Genomic DNA, 21,281 nt, shown 5'->3' with positions numbered 1-21,281 from the left:
CTTTAGTTTCTTGGTATAGTGGTTACTAGTGTTTTTCAGATCAGTGTAATATAATATTCATTGGTTTTCTAGAGGTTACATCTAAAAAAAGAATGACAGCAGAACATTGAAATAATGACATCAAATAAAATAACCTGTTCTTATTTTTTTTCTTGGTGGATGTGCATCATCATCTGATGCTGGAGAGGTCAGCCCAGGAAACACAGATCCCACCGACTGACTGGTCTCAGATAAAAAGCCAGGCGCCCCCAGATCTACTGGCAGCTTCTGTGCATGATCAATCCGTCCTGCAGATTCAGGTGCTAGAGGGTAGAAAAAACATATGGTAAACACTAGGAATGAAGTCACTTAACATATATTATATAAAGAGCTATAACAAAACACAACAGCATTTAAAGGGCAGTCTACTACATAATTTGTAAAAGATAGATAATTTATTTATTACTATTATTACTTTATTACCCATTCCACACTTTAGCACAACTAACACAGGTATCGTAATACACTTTTTACCTCTGTGATTACCTTGTATCTAAGCCTCTGCAGACTGCCCCTTATTTCAGTTATTTTCACAGACTTACATTTTAGCCAATCAGTGCCCTCTAATAACTCTACGAGTTTGAGCACAATGTTATCTGTATGGCACACATGAACCAACATCCTCTAGCTGTGAAAACCTGTCAAATGCATTGAGATAAGAGGCGGCTTTCAAGGGCTTAAAAATTACCATATGAACATACCTAGGTTTAGCTTTTAAATAAGAATACCAAGAGAACAAAGCCAATCTGATGATAAAAGTGAATTGGAAAGTTGTATCATTTAATTTTGACTAGACTTTCCCTTTAAGTTCTAGTATGTATATATATATATATATATATATATATATATATATATATATATATATATATATATATATATATATATATATATATATATATATATATATATATATATATATATATATATATATTTATATTATACTCAATTTTATTTCACATTTACATGACAATATACATTTATCCCAGTGATGCAAAAGCAAATGAGGATGACCGATAATGTACTAAATACCCAAAGCATACTTCTTACAATATCCAACAAAATAAAAAAATAAGGAGGCTTCAGCTACACTGTGCAAATACAGCACTCTTATAGAGGAACATCATAAGCAACAACACAGTACTGTTGCATATTAATATCACAATGCTCATCAGCACCATTTATTTATAGTTACTCGGTGATAAACCAGTGGGTGTTCAGGAAGATTAAATGATGCATTATTACAATAAAGAACGGTTTTATATATCAAGGAGACCAAGAGCTAAGGACAAAAGGAAGTAAGATTCTAAATGAATTAGTTACCTGTACAGTAAAGGAGGAATGGAATAAATTCACAAGCGGTTGGAAGAAACATCAGACGAAGCCCTGGCACAAAGAATTCTACTCTTGACTTCTAACACTTTGAATGATTTATATATCCACATAGAATCTATCTGGCTCCATACAAGTTGTATTTTTTATTATGCTTCATGGAGTTGTTAAACTACAGAGAATGATTTTTTTCACCATGTTTATCCTCTGATATATTCGTCTTCATCTAAGATATTTATAACAACATTTCATTTGTTAGTTTGCTTCATTTAAATACATATTACCTCAGACTCTATTAAAGGGGCATGAAACCCTAACATTTTATTTAATGATTCAGAGAATATATATTGTTAAACAACTTTCCACTTTACTTTTATTAGCTAATTTGCTTCATTCGGTTGGTATCCTTTGTTAAAGAAGCAGCAGTGGGAGCTAGTTGATCACATTGGGTGAGCCAATAACATGAGGCATATATGTGCAGCCGCAGCTCTTGAGCCTACCTAGGTATATTTTTCAACAAAGGATACCAAAAGAACAAAACTTAGATAATAGAAGTAAAGTGGAACATTGTTTAAAATCACATGCTCCATCTGAATGACGAAAGAAAAAAAATTGGGGAGTATATTTGTAGTGTATATTTCAAGACACATATATGGCCATTGGTGAACTTATTTGCCAGATTGTATCATATCATATTAAAAAGGAGAGCAAGATCCTCCTCAAATATACTACTACCTATGGTAAACTGCAAATGTAGAAGGAGACCATGTGACCGATACCCTTTATGACACCATTAATAAACCGAGTTTATAACATATCAGGTATAAGTAGCAAAAATAAGAGTTATTTCCCAGGCCTTGGCAATATACAGCAGCGCACTGATCAATGCATGAGATAGCACAACTTGTGAGGAGCCAAAGACACACTAAAGGTTTGAGTGTAACTAAACAGTTCACGTGGAGCAGTGCTATACCTGACTAATTGATTCCACAGTGCAGAAAACAATATGAATATCAGTAACACTGTACAGAGTGATATTTGTACAACGCCAATCTGGTTTTAGTTAATAGTTCAAAGTAAACGGGTCAGCGATAGGCCTGAAGAATACTATAAATTCATCCTCTTCACTATCAATTAGTAAAAGGTGCACATAAAAAAAACCTTTACCCTTCAGTAGATGTTTGTCTATTTTAATCCATGCACAAAAAGTATAATTCAATTCTCCAGTTACATTCCCTATTCTTTATTAGCATTAATACATGTCTTAAAGGGACATTAAACACTAAATAAATGCTAGATAGAATGATGCATTCAAAGAAAAGATTAGTCTGAGAATAAAATGTAGATGTATTTTTTAAAGTTTCATTAGCTGTGAAAATATTGACAAGATTAGTGTAAAGTTTTAGTGTCTATAAAACAATGGGAGCTGCCATGTTGTAACTTAGGTTACCTTCTCTACTGTGGCAAATTAGGGACAGTTATAAGTAGGTCACTAGAGTGTGCAGCCAATGGTTGTGTGGAATATAACAGTGCTCTGCACTTCCATTTCTAACAGGAACTGAAAAGCTCTCAATTTCAGAAAATAATTACAGGCAAGGGGGACAAAATAAATAAACGTATATTGCAGAGGTTTTTTTTAGATATAGGATTTATCATTTTATATTACCATCTCAAAGTGTTTAAATGTCTCTTTAAAAGGACAGTAAAGTTAAAATTAAAGTTACATAGCAGATAGAGCATGCAATTTAAATATAAAAAAACAAAAAAACTTTCCAATTTACTTCTATTACCACAACATTCTTTTGGTATCCTTAGATGAAGGGCAAACTTATGAAGGGTTCAGCAGCATGCACACGTGCTTAGCACTCTATTGTAGCAGTGTATAACATTGTTGCAAACATTGCTGCCATAAAGACATGTGCACACTCCTGAGGTCCTATGAGGCTACCAAGGTTTAATCTTCAACAAAGGATACCAAGAGAATGGAGCAAATATGATAACAGGAGCAAATGGAAAGTATTTAAAAACTGCATACTCTATCTGAATGTTTAATTTTAACTTTTGCTTTAACATTTTTAAAAACATTGACACAAACACTGATACCATATAGTGATCAAGATGCGCATCCTTCTGAGTATATGTGAGAATATATGCTCTATTAGTTCAATGGTAGATAATGGATTAATAATCAATGCAAATAGACCAAGATTATACGCAGATGTAGAAACAGTTAAAGGGACAGTAAAGTCAAAATTAATCATTCAGATTTTAAACAACCTTCCAATATGCTTCTATTATCAAATTATCTAAATAATCTATTATCTAATTTGCTTTGCTCTCTTGGTATCCTTTATTGAAAACCATACTTAGGCAGGCTTAAAATGCAATACTAGGAACTAGCTGCTGATTGACATATATGTGTCATTGTCCCACCCACTGTGTTCAGATAGTTCCCAGTAGTGCATTGCTGCTAAACAATTTGCCAACCAACATCCACCACAAAGACTTGTATGTATGTTTTCTACTTCATAAATACTGAAGAACTTCATAAATACTGAAGAGTGCCTTTTTCTGCTTTGAGATCTCCTTTGTTATATATATTTTGTGCACTCAACCAATTATTTTATTTATTTGGGTACCAGCATATTTATATTTGTGCAAGGACCTACGACCCCTTAAAACAAAAAACTAGCAGTTGGTTATTATTGTTACAATCACTTGAGAGCAATTTTCTCTTTATATCCCTCTAAGTGGCGCTGCATGTGAAGTCACACAATAGACAGATGCAGGCATACAGAGAGTGGGAAGGGACCTCTGTGCTACAGGATCACATTGCGTTGTCCACTGCACAGGGGAAGCAAAACAGAGAATGAAAGTGCTTTTTAATTGAAGGGGAAAAAAAGAAAAAAGTAAAACATTTTAAAATACTTAATTTTAGATGCAACAAAGAAAACAATATTTCCACGTCCCTTTATGTATTAATCAGTAAATATGATAACTATTGTTGACTGCTTCTTTTGGAATAACAAAGATTAAATTAATTGTTTTAATAATAATTAAAGGGGCATTAAACACTTTTTGATTTTGTGTAAAAATTGTGCTTAGTCCCTGTAATCTAGGGGCTGCAAATGGCCTTTTTTGCCTGTCTAAGGGGCGTTGGATGAAGCACAATTTTTGCACAAAAGAGGTGTTTAATGGGACAGTCAAGTCCAAAAAAAAAAAAAAAAAACTTTCATGATTCAAATAGGGCATGTATTTTTAAACATCTTTCCAATTTACTTTTATCACCAATTTTGCTTTGTTCTCTTGGTATTCTTAGTTGAAAGCTAAACCTAGGAGGTTCATATGCTAATTTCTTAGACCTTAAAGGCCGCCACTGCATTTGACAGTTTTTCACCACTAGAGGGCATTAGTTCATATGTTTCATATAGATAACATTGAGCTCATACATGTGAATTTACCGAGGAGTGAGCACTGATTGGCTAAAATGCAAGTCTGTCAAAAGTACTGAAATAAGGGGGCAGCCTGCAGAAGCTTAGATACAAGGTAATCACAGAGGTAAAACATGTATTATTATAACTGTGTTGGTTATGCAAAACTGGGGAATGGGTAATTAAGGGATTATCTATCTTTTAAAACAACAAAAATTCTGGTGTTGACTGTCCCTTTAATGTTCTTTTAAAACAGAAGATTGTATTTGGTTAAAGGGACATGAAACCCAATTTTTTTTCCATCTTTCATGATTCAGATACAGAATACAATTTTAAACATTTCATTTTACTTCTATTATCTAATTTGTTTCATTCTTTAGGTATCCTTTGTTAAAGAAATAGCAATGCACATAGGTGAGCCAATCACGAGACATCTATGTGCAGCCACCAATAAGCAGCTATCGGGTCTATTTAGATATGCTTTTCAACAAAGGATATTAAGAGAATAAAGCAAATTAAATAATAGAAGTAAAATGGAAAGTTGTTTAAAATTGCACCCTCTTTCTAAATCATGAAAGAAACACATTTGGGTTTCTTGTCCCTTTAAATTACAAATACAGTTATGTTCTTAATCAATGAGAGAAGCACTTTTTGGCTAGTTATTGATTTTTATTTTTTAAACAATACTGTTATATTCTTAAACATAGAGGGGAGGACAAACCTGGTTCCTAAATAGCACATATGTAATCCTCTTGTTTTTCAAGAACATGAAACAAGCCCTGCCATCTCTCACCTGTGGTGGACTGTTGCGGATCTGTGTTTGGCTCATTGGAAGAGGTAGTGGGTGTGCTGAAGAAGTTGGATGTTGAGGTGGAAGGCTGTGGCTCCTCATAAGATGTTTGAGGTTCCTCATAGGACAGCTGGGAGGATAATAATTGTGTCTCATCCCCTCTTTCGTCACCTGAGGTATCTGAAAATGTTAGCAAAAAGCTTCAAAAATCCAGACTGTATTGGAGAGGGTGCGGTCACAGAGGTACGTTATCACATACCTAGTGGCAATGTCCTGCAACACAAAAATACTGGAAAAACATCCATAAAGAATTACAATCAGTTCTCTCTGATGATATTCCTTCGATCACATTCTTTTTTTTTGTGTTTAACAAGCCCCCAAAACTGAAATGTCTCTTAAGATTACATTTTTTTTTTATATACAATAAGTAGTGCACGCCAACTTATACCAAGAATGTGGAAATAAAATCCTCATACCATCTGTCCTAATTTGGAGACAGCAAGTATCTGTACTCTTGTCTTTGGGGAAATATGGCTTCCAGATAACCCATCTTATTGATGTCTACCATTCTGTCAGATTTATTTGAGGAAGAGTATATGGCCAAAATAACACAATAGTACGGCGCTTATTCATATTGTGTATTGATACCAAATGTATATCCAAATTGTTATTGGTTAACGTATTTGTTGTTTTTATTCTTTTTACACATTTTTAGATGCATACATTTGTAAATGTTTCAAAATCCCTAATAAAAACTACCAGACTGTAGTTTAAAAAAAATAGAAGCAAAAACAAAAAAATCATAAGAGACTAAATATATAACATTTAATACACTATCTGTTCTATTGCCAAAAAGATTAGGTAATATCCATCCTGTATAAGAGCTGCTACTTGCTTTTTCATGTGCACCCGTATACCAAAATCAATTGGTGCCTATACGGAGTATCAGATTGTCTTAAAATGTAGCCGGCACAATAAAAAAAGTGTATGATCCAACACCAACTCTTAACAAAGGGGTCAGCTAAATGAAGTCAGTGCATATTTGATATATTTTTTATATATATGTGCTGTAACCTGCAATCTTTTTACCACACTAGACTTACCTACTGGTTCCTGCAAATTGTCTGATGACGAGTTCAACGACTTATAGAGATATGCAACATCTGAAAGTAGAAATATACCATTGTAACAGTCCTTATCTACCACAATATTATAGGTGTCTGTTACAATGCACTGTTTTATTATTAACTTTTGCTCAACATCAAACAAAATGATTTAGTGTAAGGCTAGAAACCAATATCTTTTGGAGAAAAAAAAAAACTGGTTGTAAAACTATTTTTTTCTACAAACCAAAAACCATGCTGAAGTGATTTTGATGCATTTGAATCAGGTTAAATTAAATTTAGATATTGTTTTTTTTAATAAGGAGAGGTTGGCATATGGGCTGCGCTGCCTATAACTCATATCAACGTGCCATCATGATTATAAGCTGTTAAAGATACACATCCCTACCGATTCTTTTAACACTTGTTATAAACGGATGTAGTAATGTGCGTCATCACCTGAAAAACCTCTTGAGTATTGTTTATCTTATCTCGTTAGCAGCAACCAATTAGAGACAAATATCAAAGAATTCCTGCATATATCAAACAATAAATGGGCAGCATATGCAGGAGGGTTAACGTTAACTAAAACTAATAAACGCACTCTGGTCTCTCTGGAAGCAGTAGGAAAACTACTATTTTGAGATTAAATTTCATGAAAAGCAGGTAAAATAAAGAATCAAAGTACACAGTACAGATTTTTCCGATGCATATTTATTTAGATCTTTTATGGAGAATTAAAATTTGAGCTTTAGAGAGACATAAAATTAGAGCATTATTGCACCTTTGTTTGCATATAACTGCAAACAAGGTTAAACACATAGTTAAAAGGCATCTACAGAGCAGCAATCCACTACTGGGAGCTTGTTGCACACATCTTGATAAGCCCATGATAAAGGCATTTGCGCAGCCACCAACCACCAGCTAGCTCCCAGAAGTGCGTTGCTGTTTCTGAGACTACCTAGGTGTGCTATAACAAGAGAACAAAGTAGATTGAAAAGTATCTTAAAATTGGATGCTCTACATGAATCATAAAAGTTTAATTTTGATTTTTATGTCCCATTAAAACATTAATTTGTATGTATGTATTTAACTGCAGTACATACCAAAAATAATTGTAATGTAAAGATAACTTGTGTTTGTACACAGTACACACAAGTTTGGAATAATCATTTATTAATGTGCCAGAATGTTTATACAGTAAAAAAAACAAATAAGGGAAGTGAAAAAGACAACTTACTTTGCTCCGGTTCATTTTTCTTATAAACAAGGTAAATAACATCTCCATTCTGTAAGGGACAGGTCTGTTTCTTCACTAGCTTGAGTTTATTAATCACTGTGCCATTTGTGCTGCAGAGAGATGTAGCAGAAATCCCAGTCAATATAGCGGAGTCATTAGGCTCCTAACATGAGCCAAATACAAATTGCATCAGGTGTGCTGTAAATATGTTACCTATAATAATTGTATGTAGCAACAGGCAGTAATGTCATTTAAAACAAAAAACGAGGCTTCTGACTAAGGATCTATATTGATTTGAACTATTTTTATTGCATCATGTCTGCTAAAATGTCTTCAATAAAATGTAATAAATAGCAAGGGTTAATTTAATTGCACATTTTAGATCATCACAAAAGCTTTTGATAAAAAACTTAACAGTAGCACCATATACAAGTCCTAGTTTGCTGTGATGTCATATTCACAATGATCTCAGCCAATGCACACACCATTCTGTAGAAAAGTCACCCAGGAAATCTTTAAAAGGACATTGTGCACTAGATTTTTCTTTGCATAAATGTTTTGTAGATGATCCATTTATACAGCCCATCTGGGAATGTTTTTATAAAAATGTATTTTTAAATAACATTGTGCTGATTTTCTGACTCCTGACCAAGCCCCAAAGTTTTAGAACTAGACTTTTCATATGCAGGGGGGGGGGGGGGGTCTGCACTTTTTGCTTTCCAGCCTATTTCACTGGGTGTCCCAGCCTAACTTTTTTAACAGTGCTAAACTGGGAGATTTTAAGTAAGTTTTTTTAAAGGTTTTATACTGGATTTTAAGATCAGTATCTGTGCATATTCTTCTTTATAGTAGTGTCTATTACATGTAGTTATATGAAAATTGGTGCATACTGTCCCTTTAACCTTGAACAACAAAGATAGCAAGAAGTAGGAAAGCAGAAACGGAAGAATCAGGAGAAGAAGGGAAGAAATAGAAGTACCGGGGCTGAGAATCTTTTAATAATTTAGTGGCGTCAAACAACTCACACAAGCAAGAAGGGAGAGAAAGAAAGACATTTATATTGTTCAGAGTCTGCAAATCCACTACAGTTCTGTAGAACAGCGATAGTGAAACCACCCAAAAGACAAATGTGCTCAGGTTTTTACCTTATAATAAACGTCTCTGTCATCTTGCAGTGCCGCTGTCATTTCAGCAATTAGATGACAATATTAGATGTTGTGCCTAATCTCCCTGATACATGGGGAATTCCTCTTCACATCTCTTTGCTTTACAACATCTGGCTTTAGCAGGGCTTATTTTAATCTGACTTTAATAAAGAGACGTACACTTATAACGTACTGTCTGTGAGAGAAATCCATCAACTAGAGCTTTTAAAGTACTCTATTTATTTTGCAATGCACTCCTTATTTCAGCTATGGATATCCTCTCAAGCAGAAGTGGATGGCGCTCTTTTAGTGCTGTGTAAAACTATAGCTAAACATTTACTGCTTTAAATCGCTTGTTTTATGCTGTACAATGTTATTCAAAGTAAATGTGGGGTGAACTTTCCTTCTGATGTGCAGAGAGAAGCTTCTAATTGTATCATGAGTTATATAGTTGTTACAGGTTACTGCATAGGTTATATTACATGAGTGTATAGTTGTTACAGGTTACTGCATAGGTTAGATTACATGAGTGTATAGTTGTTACATGTTACTGCATAGGTTATATTACATGAGTGTATAGTTGTTACATGTTACTACATAGGTTATATTACATGAGTGTATAGTTATTACATGTTACTACATAGGTTATATTACATGAGTGTATAGTTGTTACAGGTTACTGCATAGGTTATATTACATGAGTGTATAGTTGTTACATGTTACTACATATGTTATATTACATGAGTGTATAGTTGTTACATGTTACTGCATAGGTTATATTACATGAGTGTATAGTTGTTACATGTTACTACATAGGTTATATTACATGAGTGTATAGTTGTTACATGTTACTACATAGGTTATATTACATGAGTGTATAGTTGTTACATGTTACTGCATAGGTTATATTACATGAGTTATATAGTTGTTACAGGTTACTGCATAGGTTATATTACATGAGTGTATAGTTGTTACATGTTACTACATAGGTTATATTACATGAGTTATATAGTTGTTACAGGTTACTGCATAGGTTATATTACATGAGTGTATAGTTGTTACATGTTACTGCATAGGTTATATTACATGAGTGTATAGTTGTTACATGTTACTGCATAGGTTATATTACATGAGTGTATAGTTGTTACATGTTACTACATAGGTTTTATTACATGAGTTATATAGTTGTTACAGGTTACTGCATAGGTTAGATTACATGAGTGCATAGCTGTTACATGTTACTGCATAGGTTATATTACATGAGTGTATAGCTGTTACATGTTACTACATAGGTTATATTACATGAGTGTATAGTTGTTACATGTTACTGCATAGGTTATATTACATGAGTGTATAGTTGTTACATGTTACTACATAGGTTATATTACATGAGTGTATAGCTGTTACATGTTACTGCATAGGTTATATTACATGAGTGTATAGTTGTTACATGTTACTACATAGGTTATATTACATGAGTGTATAGTTGTTACATGTTACTGCATAGGTTATATTACATGAGTGTATAGTTGTTACAGGTTACTACATAGGTTATATTACATGAGTGTATAGTTGTTACATGTTACTACATAGGTTATATTACATGAGTGTATAGCTGGAGAGCCTAATCTGTGTTACCTGGTATCTTCTAAAAAAACATGCCCAGATTTCTCCTCCACAGTAATTTTACAATGTTCCCCAGACACCAGCTTGTTGCCAGGGAAGGAGAGGTCACAGGCTGAGAAGAGAGGTGACAATAAATAGCAAATAGTAAAATCAGCATTAAAAAAAACAACAACCTAAAACTATTTCCCTAAACCAAAACTTCAGTTGAACTATTATCAGACATACAATTCCAGTCACATACGTACTATTCATATTTGTCAACTGTTCCAATTTTCCTGGGACAGTGACATTTTTTTGGCCTGTGCCCCCATGGTATAAAAGCCTCCAGCAGAACAATAAAACAGCACGTCTAATTTGTTAAGCTGGCATCTGTGAATCTTATGCAGTTTACATATTTAATTGCATAACACAGTATTTTTAATAATTTATGGATACTGTGTGCAATTTACTTCAGGTGTTTTGGAATGGTCAATACTCATGTAATGTGTTTTTTCCACATGTTGATAACTATACACTATATATATTTTACGTAAAGGGACATCAAAGGGACATAATACTCATATGCTAAATCACTTGAAACGGATGCAGTATAACTGTAAAAAGCTGACAGGAAAATATCACCTGAGCATCTCTATGTAAAAAAGGAAGATATTTTACCTCACAATTTCCTCAGCCCAGCAGAGTAAGTTCTGTGTAAAAAGTTATACTTCACCTGCTCCCAGATGCAGGTAAAAATAAAAAAAAAATGAAGAAATGAACAGCAGCCAATCAGCATCAGCAGTGCTGAGGTCATGAACTCTTACTGTGATCTCATGAGATTTCATAGTAAGCTTCCTTTACCTGATTGGTGAAATAATATGAGAGTGCACAAGGCTCATCCCCTAAGCTGTCCCAGGACAGACACACTAAAATGCTGCTTAGAAATCCTTTACAATGGGAGGTGGCTACTGAGGAACTTTTGAGGTAAAATATCTTTCTTTTTTACATAGAGATGTTCAGGTGATATCTTCTAGTCAGCTTTTTACAGCTATGCTGCATCACTTTCAAGTGTTTAAACATTTGGGTATTATGGTCCTTTAACCCCTTAATGACAACTGACGTACCAGGTACGTCATGCATTAACTAACAGTTAATGACAATGGACGTACCTGGTACGTCAGTTGTCTAAGAGAGTGCTGGAAGCGATCGCAATCGCTTCCAGCAGCTCTCAGGGTATTGCAGTGATGCCTCCATATGGAGGCATCCTGCAATACCATTTAGAAGACTCCGATGCAGAGAGAGCCACTCTGTGGCCCTCTCTGCACCGGTAGCGATGGTGCCGGTTCGTTGGTGGGTGGGAGCGTAACAGGGAGGCGGGTGGGCGGCCCATCGCTACCCGGCATCCGGTTCCTAGAAGTACAATGTGCACGCCGGGTGCCGGGAGCGTGCGGGGGGCGCGCGTGCGCGTGCATGTGCGCGCATTAGCTGGCACTGACACTGACACCAATGAGGAGGGAAGAGGGGGGGGGAAATATTTTTTTTAAAAATAATATAAAAGGATCTGGGAGGGGGAGGGGGATAGGGGTATTGTGGGGGGCTGCTACACTACAGAAAAAATAAAAAAAAGCAAAAGAACAAAAAACACTTGTTTTTGGGGCAAATTGGGTACTGGCAGACAGCTGCCAGTACCCAAGATGGCCGCAATTAGATAGGAGAGAGGGTTAGAGAGCTGGGGGGGGGGATCATGGAGGTTGGGGCTAAGGCAGGAGTCCATCATAGCTAAAATTTTTTTTTTTTTTATAAAAAAAACAAAAAACTCCTTTTATTTAGTACTGGCAGACTTTCTGCCAGTACTTAAGATGGCGGGGACATTTGTGGGGTGGGGGAGGGAAGAGAGCTGTTTGGGAGGGATCAGGGGGTGGGATGTGTCAGGTGGGAGGCTGATCTCTACCCTAAAACTAAAATTAACCCTGCAAGCTCCCTACAACCTACCTAATTAACCCCTTCACTGCTGGGCATAATTTACGTGTGGTGCGCAGCAGCATTTATCGGCCTTCTAATTACCAAAAATCAGTGCCAAAGCCATATAAGTCTGCTATTTCTGAACAAAGGGGATCCCAAAGAAGCTTTTACAACAATTTGTGCCATAATAGCACAAGCTGTTTGTAAATAATTTCAGTGAGAAACCTAAAATTGTGAAAAATGTAAAGTTTTTTTTTTATTTGCTCGCATTTGGCGGTGAAATGGTGGCATAAAATATACCAAAATGTGCCTAGATCAATACTTTGGGTTGTCTTCTAACAAAAAATATATACATGTCAAGGGATATTCAGATATTCCTGACAGATATCAGGGTTCCAATGTAACTAGCGCTAATTTTGAAAAAAAGTGGTTTGGAAATAGCCAAGTGCTACTTGTATTTATGGCCCTATAACTTGCAAAAAAAGCTAAGAACATGTAAACATTGGGTATTTCTAAACTCAGGACAAAATTTAGAAACTATTTAGCATGGGTGTTTTTTGGTGATTGTAGATGTGTAACAGATTTTGGGGGTCAAAGTTAGAAAAAGTGTGTTTTTTTCCATTTTTTCCTCATATTTTATTATTTTTTTTGTAGTAAATTATAAGACATGATGAAAATAATGGTATCTTTAGAAAGTCCATTTAATGGCGAGAAAAACGGTATATAATATGTGTGGGTACAGTAAATGAGTAAGAGGAATATTACAGCTAAACACAAACACAGCAGAAATGTAAAAATAGCCATTGTCATTAAGGGTAAGAAAATTGAAAAATGGTCCGGTCATTAAGGGGTTAACATACTTTTTTTATACACACATAGTACATTTCATTAATTAAATATCAACTAAAAAAACAATCTACACACAAATTAAATAGTTTACAAGCATTTAAAGAGTGTAAGAATATGAATAGTGTGCTATTAAAGTGGCAATCAGTAATAAACAACATGAAATCCCTAGTCAGTATGTTTATCTTAAAGGGAGATGAAACCCAAAAAAATTCTTTCATGATTCAGATAGAGAATATAATTTTAAACAACTTTCTAATTTACTTTTATTATTTAATCTGTTTCATTCTTGTGGTATTATTTGTTGAAGGAGCAGCAATGCACTAATGGTTTCTAACTGAACACATGGGTGAGCCAATCACAATCAATATATATATATGCAGCCACCAATCAACAGCTAGAACCTAGGTTCTCTACTGCTCAGGAGCTTGCCTAGATAAAACTTTCAGCAAATGATAACAAGAGAAGGAAGCAAATTAAATAATAGAAGTAAACTGAAAGGTTGTTTAAAATTGTATTGAATATCGGAATCATGGAAGAAACATTTTGGGCTTCATGTGCCTTTAACTCCCATGACTGTGACCAATGAATGCGTTCAAGCACTGCTCTAATGGTTGAGTTCCGTATGGCTATTGGATAAGAGGTAGAAACATCCCCTCATGGGAAAGAAAAGAAAAAAAAGTTGGTGGGCTGCCAGAGGGGGTTATTTTAGTAGAACGATGCACAAAATAAAAAGGTATGTTTCAAGGGACACTGATCCCAAATTTTCTTTCATGATTCAGATAGAGCATGCAATTTTAAGCAACTTTCTCATTTACTGCTATTATCATTTTTTCTTCATTCTCTTACTATATTTATTTGAAAAGCAAGAATGTAAGTTTAGAATCCGGCCCATTTTTGCTTCACAACCTGGATTGTCCTTGCTGATTAGACAGCACCAATAAACAAGTGCTGTTTAGGGTCTGAACCAAAAATTGGCTGTCTCGTTAGCTTAGATGCCCTCTTTTTCAAATAAAGAAAGCAAGAGAACAAAAAGAATGATAATAGCAGTAAATTAGAAAGTTGATTAAAATTGCATGCTCTATCTGAATCATGAAAGAAAATATTTGAGTTTAGTGTCCCTTTAAGCGCAAAATCATGAATAAAGGTATATTTAATTTAGTCCATTTTATATATTTAATTTAGTCCATAGATTCAGGCTAGAGTTTGAAATGCGCTAAATGATTTCACTTTTCTAATGATGAACCATAATTACAAACTGGCACTACATCAGCACATGAGATTATTTTCTTTGTTATGTATAATGATGATAACATAATAACAGAGTAGATGAAGTTCAAAAATAGTCTATACAAATCTTAATATATTTACAATAAAAGCTCCAGTTAAGCTTAAATTAAAAAAGGGACCCATTTCACCTTCACTTTAGCAGTAGTTCTGTTCTCTCTACCGGATGCACATCCAGACTTATGGCAGAACCTACAAATTAAAACCGTCACTGACTTCTATGAATCTGAAACTTAGATCCCTCACCCACAGCTTTGTGTTAAATTTCAAATGCCCCCAAGACTACAGTTTGAAGCCTTTCGTATCAGCACCTGGCTCCGTTCTTGGGGCTATCCCAGGAGGGCCCTCTGGAAATTATCATTATGGGAACACGCATGGAACAAAGCTCATGTTATTAAACACCCTCTTTCCCTCCATTATAACTTACTATCCAATGCACAGCCACACCACAAAATCTCACAACATCGTGCCTGGGAGACAGAGATAGGATTTATCGTTGACACCAGTATTTGGTGCAACAGAATTATGGTAACTAGAAAATTGCTACACTGTGCCACCCTATGGGAACTATATTATAAAATCACAGTCAGGTGGCATTTAGTCCCTACCTCCTTACATAAAATTTATAACTCTCACTCCCCTCTTTGTTGGAGACTATGCGGCCTACCAGGAACCTATTTGCACATTTGGTGGTCCTGCCCCAAAATCCAACCTCTCTGGAGGAAGTTGTACAGCACACTCAACAACCTCAATATTAGGCCCCCTTACCTTCCAGAGATTGCTCTTCTGCACATGCCAATCCCTAATCTAGACGCCCCTACAGAAGCACCAACAATTTTTCTCTTCATGGCTACAAAGCTGGCTATAGCCAGAACCTGGAGAAGCAAAACACCACCATCTTTCACACAAATCCTGTCCATTGTCAGACATATTAGGCTAATGGAACAGTACTCCTTTAGAGTCCTGGATAAAACTGACCTCCATGTTAGAATCTGGTACCTATGGCTTACTCTTTTCCCAGACTAAGTCCTAACATTACGAAACTCCTCTAAACTAGTAACCCCTTCCCCTCCCTCCCCCCTACCTCTGGACTAACACGCCTCTTTGATCCTGAATATATTCTCTAGCTCAGAACTATATTGAGACCCAATAACCACTACAAATAATAAGGAGTGGACGCTCTGGTCCAACTCCTCATAAAACATAGATATAACCATATAAACCTATATTAGGATTCATCTCAACAATATAAAATAGAGACGCTCCATTCACTTACGAGTAATCCCACTTCTTATTCTTACTTGATATGTAAAAGTATCTATATGTTTGTTAAAAGATAATAATCTTCACATCACGGTTTAAGATTTACTTTTCACCCTAACTCATGTATTCACACCTATGTAGACTCGTATTGTTGTACTGGCTTGTATTTATTTTTCGAAAGTCTCAATAAAAATATATTTTTTAAAAAAAGGGACCCATTTAACACAAACAATAATATCACTGAATTCTGTTTCTAGCCAGAAATGTATCTAAACAATTTTTAAAATGACTCTAAGGTAATGAGTTCCACAATTTGATTGCTCTTACAGTGAACAAAATATTTACTTAAATCTCCTTTCCTCCAGCCTTAAATTGTGACCACTTGTCACTAACAATTTTCTTGGAATAATTAGAGCTTTCCAAAATTGCATAGTTCTCTCTTGTACGTTTCATCATAACAAACTTGCAAGGCTTTGTTCTATTATTATTTTTATTTTAAAAATAGAAAGCTGATCAACAGAGCTAAGACTGTCACCACACAATAAACAATAAGTCACAACTGATGTGTATCTTTCTTGAATTGTCTACACACCTGATTTTCCTTCCAATACCCAGGTAAGAGAATATTTGTAATTTATATATATTTCACACACACACACACAACATGCAAATAATTGCATTTATATAGCTCTTTTCTGTAAGGAGACTCAAAGCACACAGTGCACAGACCTTCATGTTTTATAAACACAAACACACAACATTTAACCTTTTAAAGCCGTTATGCCGTTCCATTCCGTCATAATTAGACTGGGCTTTAAAGCCGTTATGACGGAATGGAACGTCATAACTAAGGGCTGTCCTGAAGCCTTCTGTGCTTCAGGGATTTAATCGCGGTCTGGAGGGCGTTCCTAGGATTGTAGGGACGCCCCCCAGATGCGATCCAATAATTGAAATCTCGCGATCGTATGCACGATCGCGTAGTTTCAATTTGTCTACATCGGAACAGTTGTTCCGATGTAGGCACTTTAACCCTGTCACGAAAGGGTTAATCATTGCATTATCCCTGGCTAGACTATAAACATTCTATTTATACAAATGCATAATGAATACCACAGGTATTTGGGTAAAGCAAACATTTAGTATTCATTAGAAGCTGTACTATGCTGTGATACACCAGGCTGTGTATTACCTTTTTTCCGTCCTATGGTCCATTCCTTTTTGCAGAGGAAGAGCTCAGATGCTGACTCTGTCTCTGATCCCAGCAATGGGCTCAGTTTACCCCAGGGCTTCTTCTCCCTTGAGCTTTCCATCTCAAGTCACATCTGAAAAGGTCAGAAGAAAACAATAAATAAGGGGGTAGGGAGACCACAACTTTACACGTCAGAGTCTGCACAGTTTTGTTTTGCTCCCCCCATCAGACACAACAGAAGCAGGGACTGAAGTGAAAGCCATTATTGTATGAGTTTCCATGTGACGGATTGTGAAGAGACTTGGAAACCTTAACCCAATCACTGCCACAGGAGTATATTAAGGTCAACAAAGGCAATGCACCTATTTCTAAACACCTAATACGTACATATCCTTTTTCCTCTTTGCAGCACTGAAATAATAAATACTTCAGTCCTTATGTCTAGAACGTATGTGCTAATTCAGAAACGTACTGCTGCACTAATTAAAGAAATTGCATCGGAAGTAGCTTAAGCTGCAATTAATTTATCAGCATAAATCACAATTCAGAAACAATACAGATAATATTTTATGTCTGATTAAAAGGTTTTCCTTTACAAAACGTGTATCCCTTGAATGACTTAAAATAACTAGGCTATTGTCCCCTTACTAAATATGTCTTATTTGTCTACATTTGAGATTTTTTTTCTATTTTATATGTTGAAACCTCAATAAAAACAAAATATCTATGTTTAATTTGGTACAAAAAGCCATTAAAAAAAAAGAGAGTTTATCTAGGGTTTTAAAGGAGAATGGTTACTAAATAAATGTAATCTTTAAACTGGTGCCTAAAAAGGATAATAATTCCTATATGCACAACACTTTTTCCTTGAAAAAATACATGCAACAAAGAAATGAAATCTCATAATTATAAAGAAGCAATTTTTAAGTGTTCATGAATAAATGACATAATATCAAGGTAATAAGTCAAACCTTTGTGAAGGTATTACAGATTAATGCTATTTATTACAATCCTGATGATCTGAGCAATGGCAGGATTAAGCTATGTCAATATTTTATATTGTTTATGAAACAAAATCTTAACACTGTCTAAACTGAAACAGCTCTCATGAATATCCTGTTAGACAAGCAACTTATTCTGCAGAATAAAGCCCACATAAATAATTATTACTGTCTCATATAGATTCACAGAGGTTTCACAGTTAAGAGTGGGGGTTGAAGACTGTCTGTGACTATAGGCTCCTGATTGGATAGTAAGGTGCCATGGAATTTGAGAATAGGGCAGAATTTAATAGGGAGGGTTGGGGTTTTGTTGGGGGAGGGCTCTGTACCATTGAATGTGAAGTAATGACAGTGTGTGTGCTATATGAGTAGCAGGAGAGGAAGCTTATAGGTATTATACATTTTGCCATTTGTTTCCTGGGGTGGAATAACAACATGAAACAGAAAAAATGCTTTCACTACTTGTTTCAAGTATAAGTGATGGTGGGTGAAAACAATCATAATGTATTATCAGAGGTGGTAAGAAGCTAAGTAGTAACATTCATTTTTTTTAGTGTGCATGGAAAGTAAATTGGCTGCCCTCAGATGAGCATTAGGACAACATTTTTTAGCTATAATAACCGTAAAACGCAAGCAAATGATCCTGAGAAAGTAAACATAAGTATGGTGATGAAGTGAGCAATAAGCAAGGTGATACCTGGCATAGGACATAATCTGAGGGGATGAGACCAACTATTAGGAAGGTGATATCAGAGGCAACTAGTTTTAAAGACACGGAGAGAGTGAAACAGCATCTTTAAAGCTATGTCAGCCAAAGCAAGGTGATGCGGGGAGGCCTTCAGCGAAAGCAAGGTGATGCGGGGAGGCCGTCAGCGAAAGCAAGGTGATGCGGAGAGGCCGTCAGCGACAGCAAGGTGATGCGGGGAGGCCGTCAGCGACAGCAAGGTGATGCGGGGAGGCCGTCAGCCACAGCAAGGTGATGCGGGGAGGCCGTCAGCCACAGCAAGGTGATGCGGGGAGGCCGTCAGCCACAGCAAGGTGATGCGGGGAGGCCGTCAGCCACAGCAAGGTGATGCGGGGAGGCCGTCAGCCACAGCAAGGTGATGCGGGGAGGCCGTCAGCCACAGCAAGGTGATGCGGGGAGGCCGTCAGCCACAGCAAGGTGATGCGGGGAGGCCGTCAGCCACAGCAAGGTGATGCGGGGAGGCCGTCAGCCACAGCAAGGTGATGCGGGGAGGCCGTCAGCCACAGCAAGGTGATGCGGGGAGGCCGTCAGCCACAGCAAGGTGATGCGGGGAGGCCGTCAGCCACAGCAAGGTGATGCGGGGAGGCCGTCAGCCACAGCAAGGTGATGCGGGGAGGCCGTCAGCCACAGCAAGGTGATGCGGGGAGGCCGTCAGCCACAGCAAGGTGATGCGGGGAGGCCGTCAGCCACAGCAAGGTGATGCGGGGAGGCCGTCAGCCACAGCAAGGTGATGCGGGGAGGCCGTCAGCCAATGCAAGGTGATGCGGGGAGGCCGTCAGCCAATGCAAGGTGATGCCGGGGGGCCATTAACCAAAGCAAGGTGATGCGGGGAGGCCGTCAGCCAAAGCAAGGTGATGCGGGGAGGCCGTCAGTTAAAGCAAGGTGATGCGGGGAGGCCGTCAGCCAATGCAAGGTAATGCTGGGAGGCCATCAACCAAAGCATGGTGATGCCGGGAGGCCATCAACCAAAGCATGGTGATGCCGGGAGACAATCAGCCAAAGCAAGGTGATGCAGGGAGGCCGTCAGCCAAAGCAAGGTGATGCAGGGAGGCCGTCAGCCAAAGCAAGGTGATGCAGGGAGGCCGTCAGCCAAAGCAAGGTGATGCAGGGAGGCCGTCAGCCAAAGCAAGGTGATGCAGGGAGGCCGTCAGCCAAAGCAAGGTGATGCAGGGAGGCCATCAACCAAAGCATGGTGATGCAGGGAGGCCGTCAGCCAAAGCAAGGTGATGCAGGGAGGCCGTCAGCCAAAGCAAGGTGATGCAGGGAGGCCGTCAGCCAAAGCAAGGTGATGCAGGGAGGCCGTCAGCCAAAGCAAGGTGATGCGGGGAGGCCGTCAGCCAAAGCAAGGTGATGCGGGGAGGCCGTCAGCCAAAGCAAGGTGATGCGGGGAGGCCGTCAGCCAAAGCAAGGTGATGCCGGGAGGCCATCAACCAAAGCATGGTGATGCAGGGAGGCCATCAGCCAAAGCAAGGTGATGCAGGGAGGCCGTCAGCCAAAGCAAGGTGATGCGGGGAGGCCGCCAGCCAAAGCAAGGTGATGCCGAGAGGCCATCAACCAAAGCATGGTGATGCCGGGAGGCCGCCAGCCAAAGCAAGGTGATGCCGGGAGGCCATCAACCAAAGCATGGTGATGCCGGGAGGCCATCAACCAAAGCATGGTGATGCCGGGAGGCCATCAACCAAAGCATGGTGATGCCGGGAGGCCATCAACCAAATCATGGTGATGCCGGGAGGCCATCAACCAAAGCATGGTGATGCCGGGAGGCCATCAACCAAAGCAAGGTGATGCCGGGAGGCCATCAACCAAAGCAAGGTGATGCAGGGAGGCCATTAACCAAAGCAAGGTGATGCGGGGAGGCCATTAACCAAAGCAAGGTGATGCGGGGAGGCCATTAACCAAAGCAAGGTGATGCGGGGAGGCCATTAACCAAAGCATGGTGATGCGGGGAGGCCGTCAGCCAAAGCAAGGTGATGCGGGGAGGCCATTAACCAAAGCAAGGTGATGCAGGGAGGCTGTCAGCCACAGCAAGGTGATGCGGGGAGGCCATCAGCAAAAGCAAGGTAATGCAGGGAGGCCATTAACCAAAGCAAGGTGATGCAGGGAGGCCATTAACCAAAGCAAGGTGATGCAGGGAGGCCATTAACCAAAGCAAGGTGATGCAGGGAGGCTGTCAACCAAAACAATGTGATGCGGGGAGGCTGTCAACCAAAACAATGTGATGCGGGGAGGTCGTCAGCCAAAGCAAGGGGATGCGGGGAGGCCGTCAGCCAATGCAAGGGGATGCGGGGAGGCCGTCAGCCAAAGCA

The 21,281-nt window shown here is 38.0% G+C and overlaps 1 protein-coding gene across 2 annotated transcripts in view; it reads right to left on the bottom strand.

Annotated features, from left to right (window-relative positions):
• CHFR (checkpoint with forkhead and ring finger domains) overlaps positions 1 to 21,281 on the bottom strand; it is a 150,877-nt gene that overhangs the window by 124,287 nt on the left and 5,309 nt on the right. For both annotated transcript variants that reach the window (XM_053701889.1, XM_053701890.1), the window contains exons 2-7: positions 17,230 to 17,362; positions 10,716 to 10,815; positions 7,933 to 8,042; positions 6,693 to 6,752; positions 5,593 to 5,769; positions 135 to 302 (exon numbers count right to left, since the gene is read on the bottom strand). In XM_053701889.1, coding sequence (XP_053557864.1) covers positions 135 to 302; positions 5,593 to 5,769; positions 6,693 to 6,752; positions 7,933 to 8,042; positions 10,716 to 10,815; positions 17,230 to 17,350 — 736 coding nt within the window. In that variant the 5' untranslated portion in view covers positions 17,351 to 17,362. The remainder of the gene's footprint in view (positions 1 to 134; positions 303 to 5,592; positions 5,770 to 6,692; positions 6,753 to 7,932; positions 8,043 to 10,715; positions 10,816 to 17,229; positions 17,363 to 21,281) is intronic.

Source organism: Bombina bombina, chromosome 2 (genome assembly GCF_027579735.1).
Source record: "Bombina bombina isolate aBomBom1 chromosome 2, aBomBom1.pri, whole genome shotgun sequence".
Taxonomy (NCBI): Eukaryota; Metazoa; Chordata; class Amphibia; order Anura; family Bombinatoridae; genus Bombina; species Bombina bombina.
This window is presented reverse-complemented; position numbering and strand designations above follow the sequence as displayed.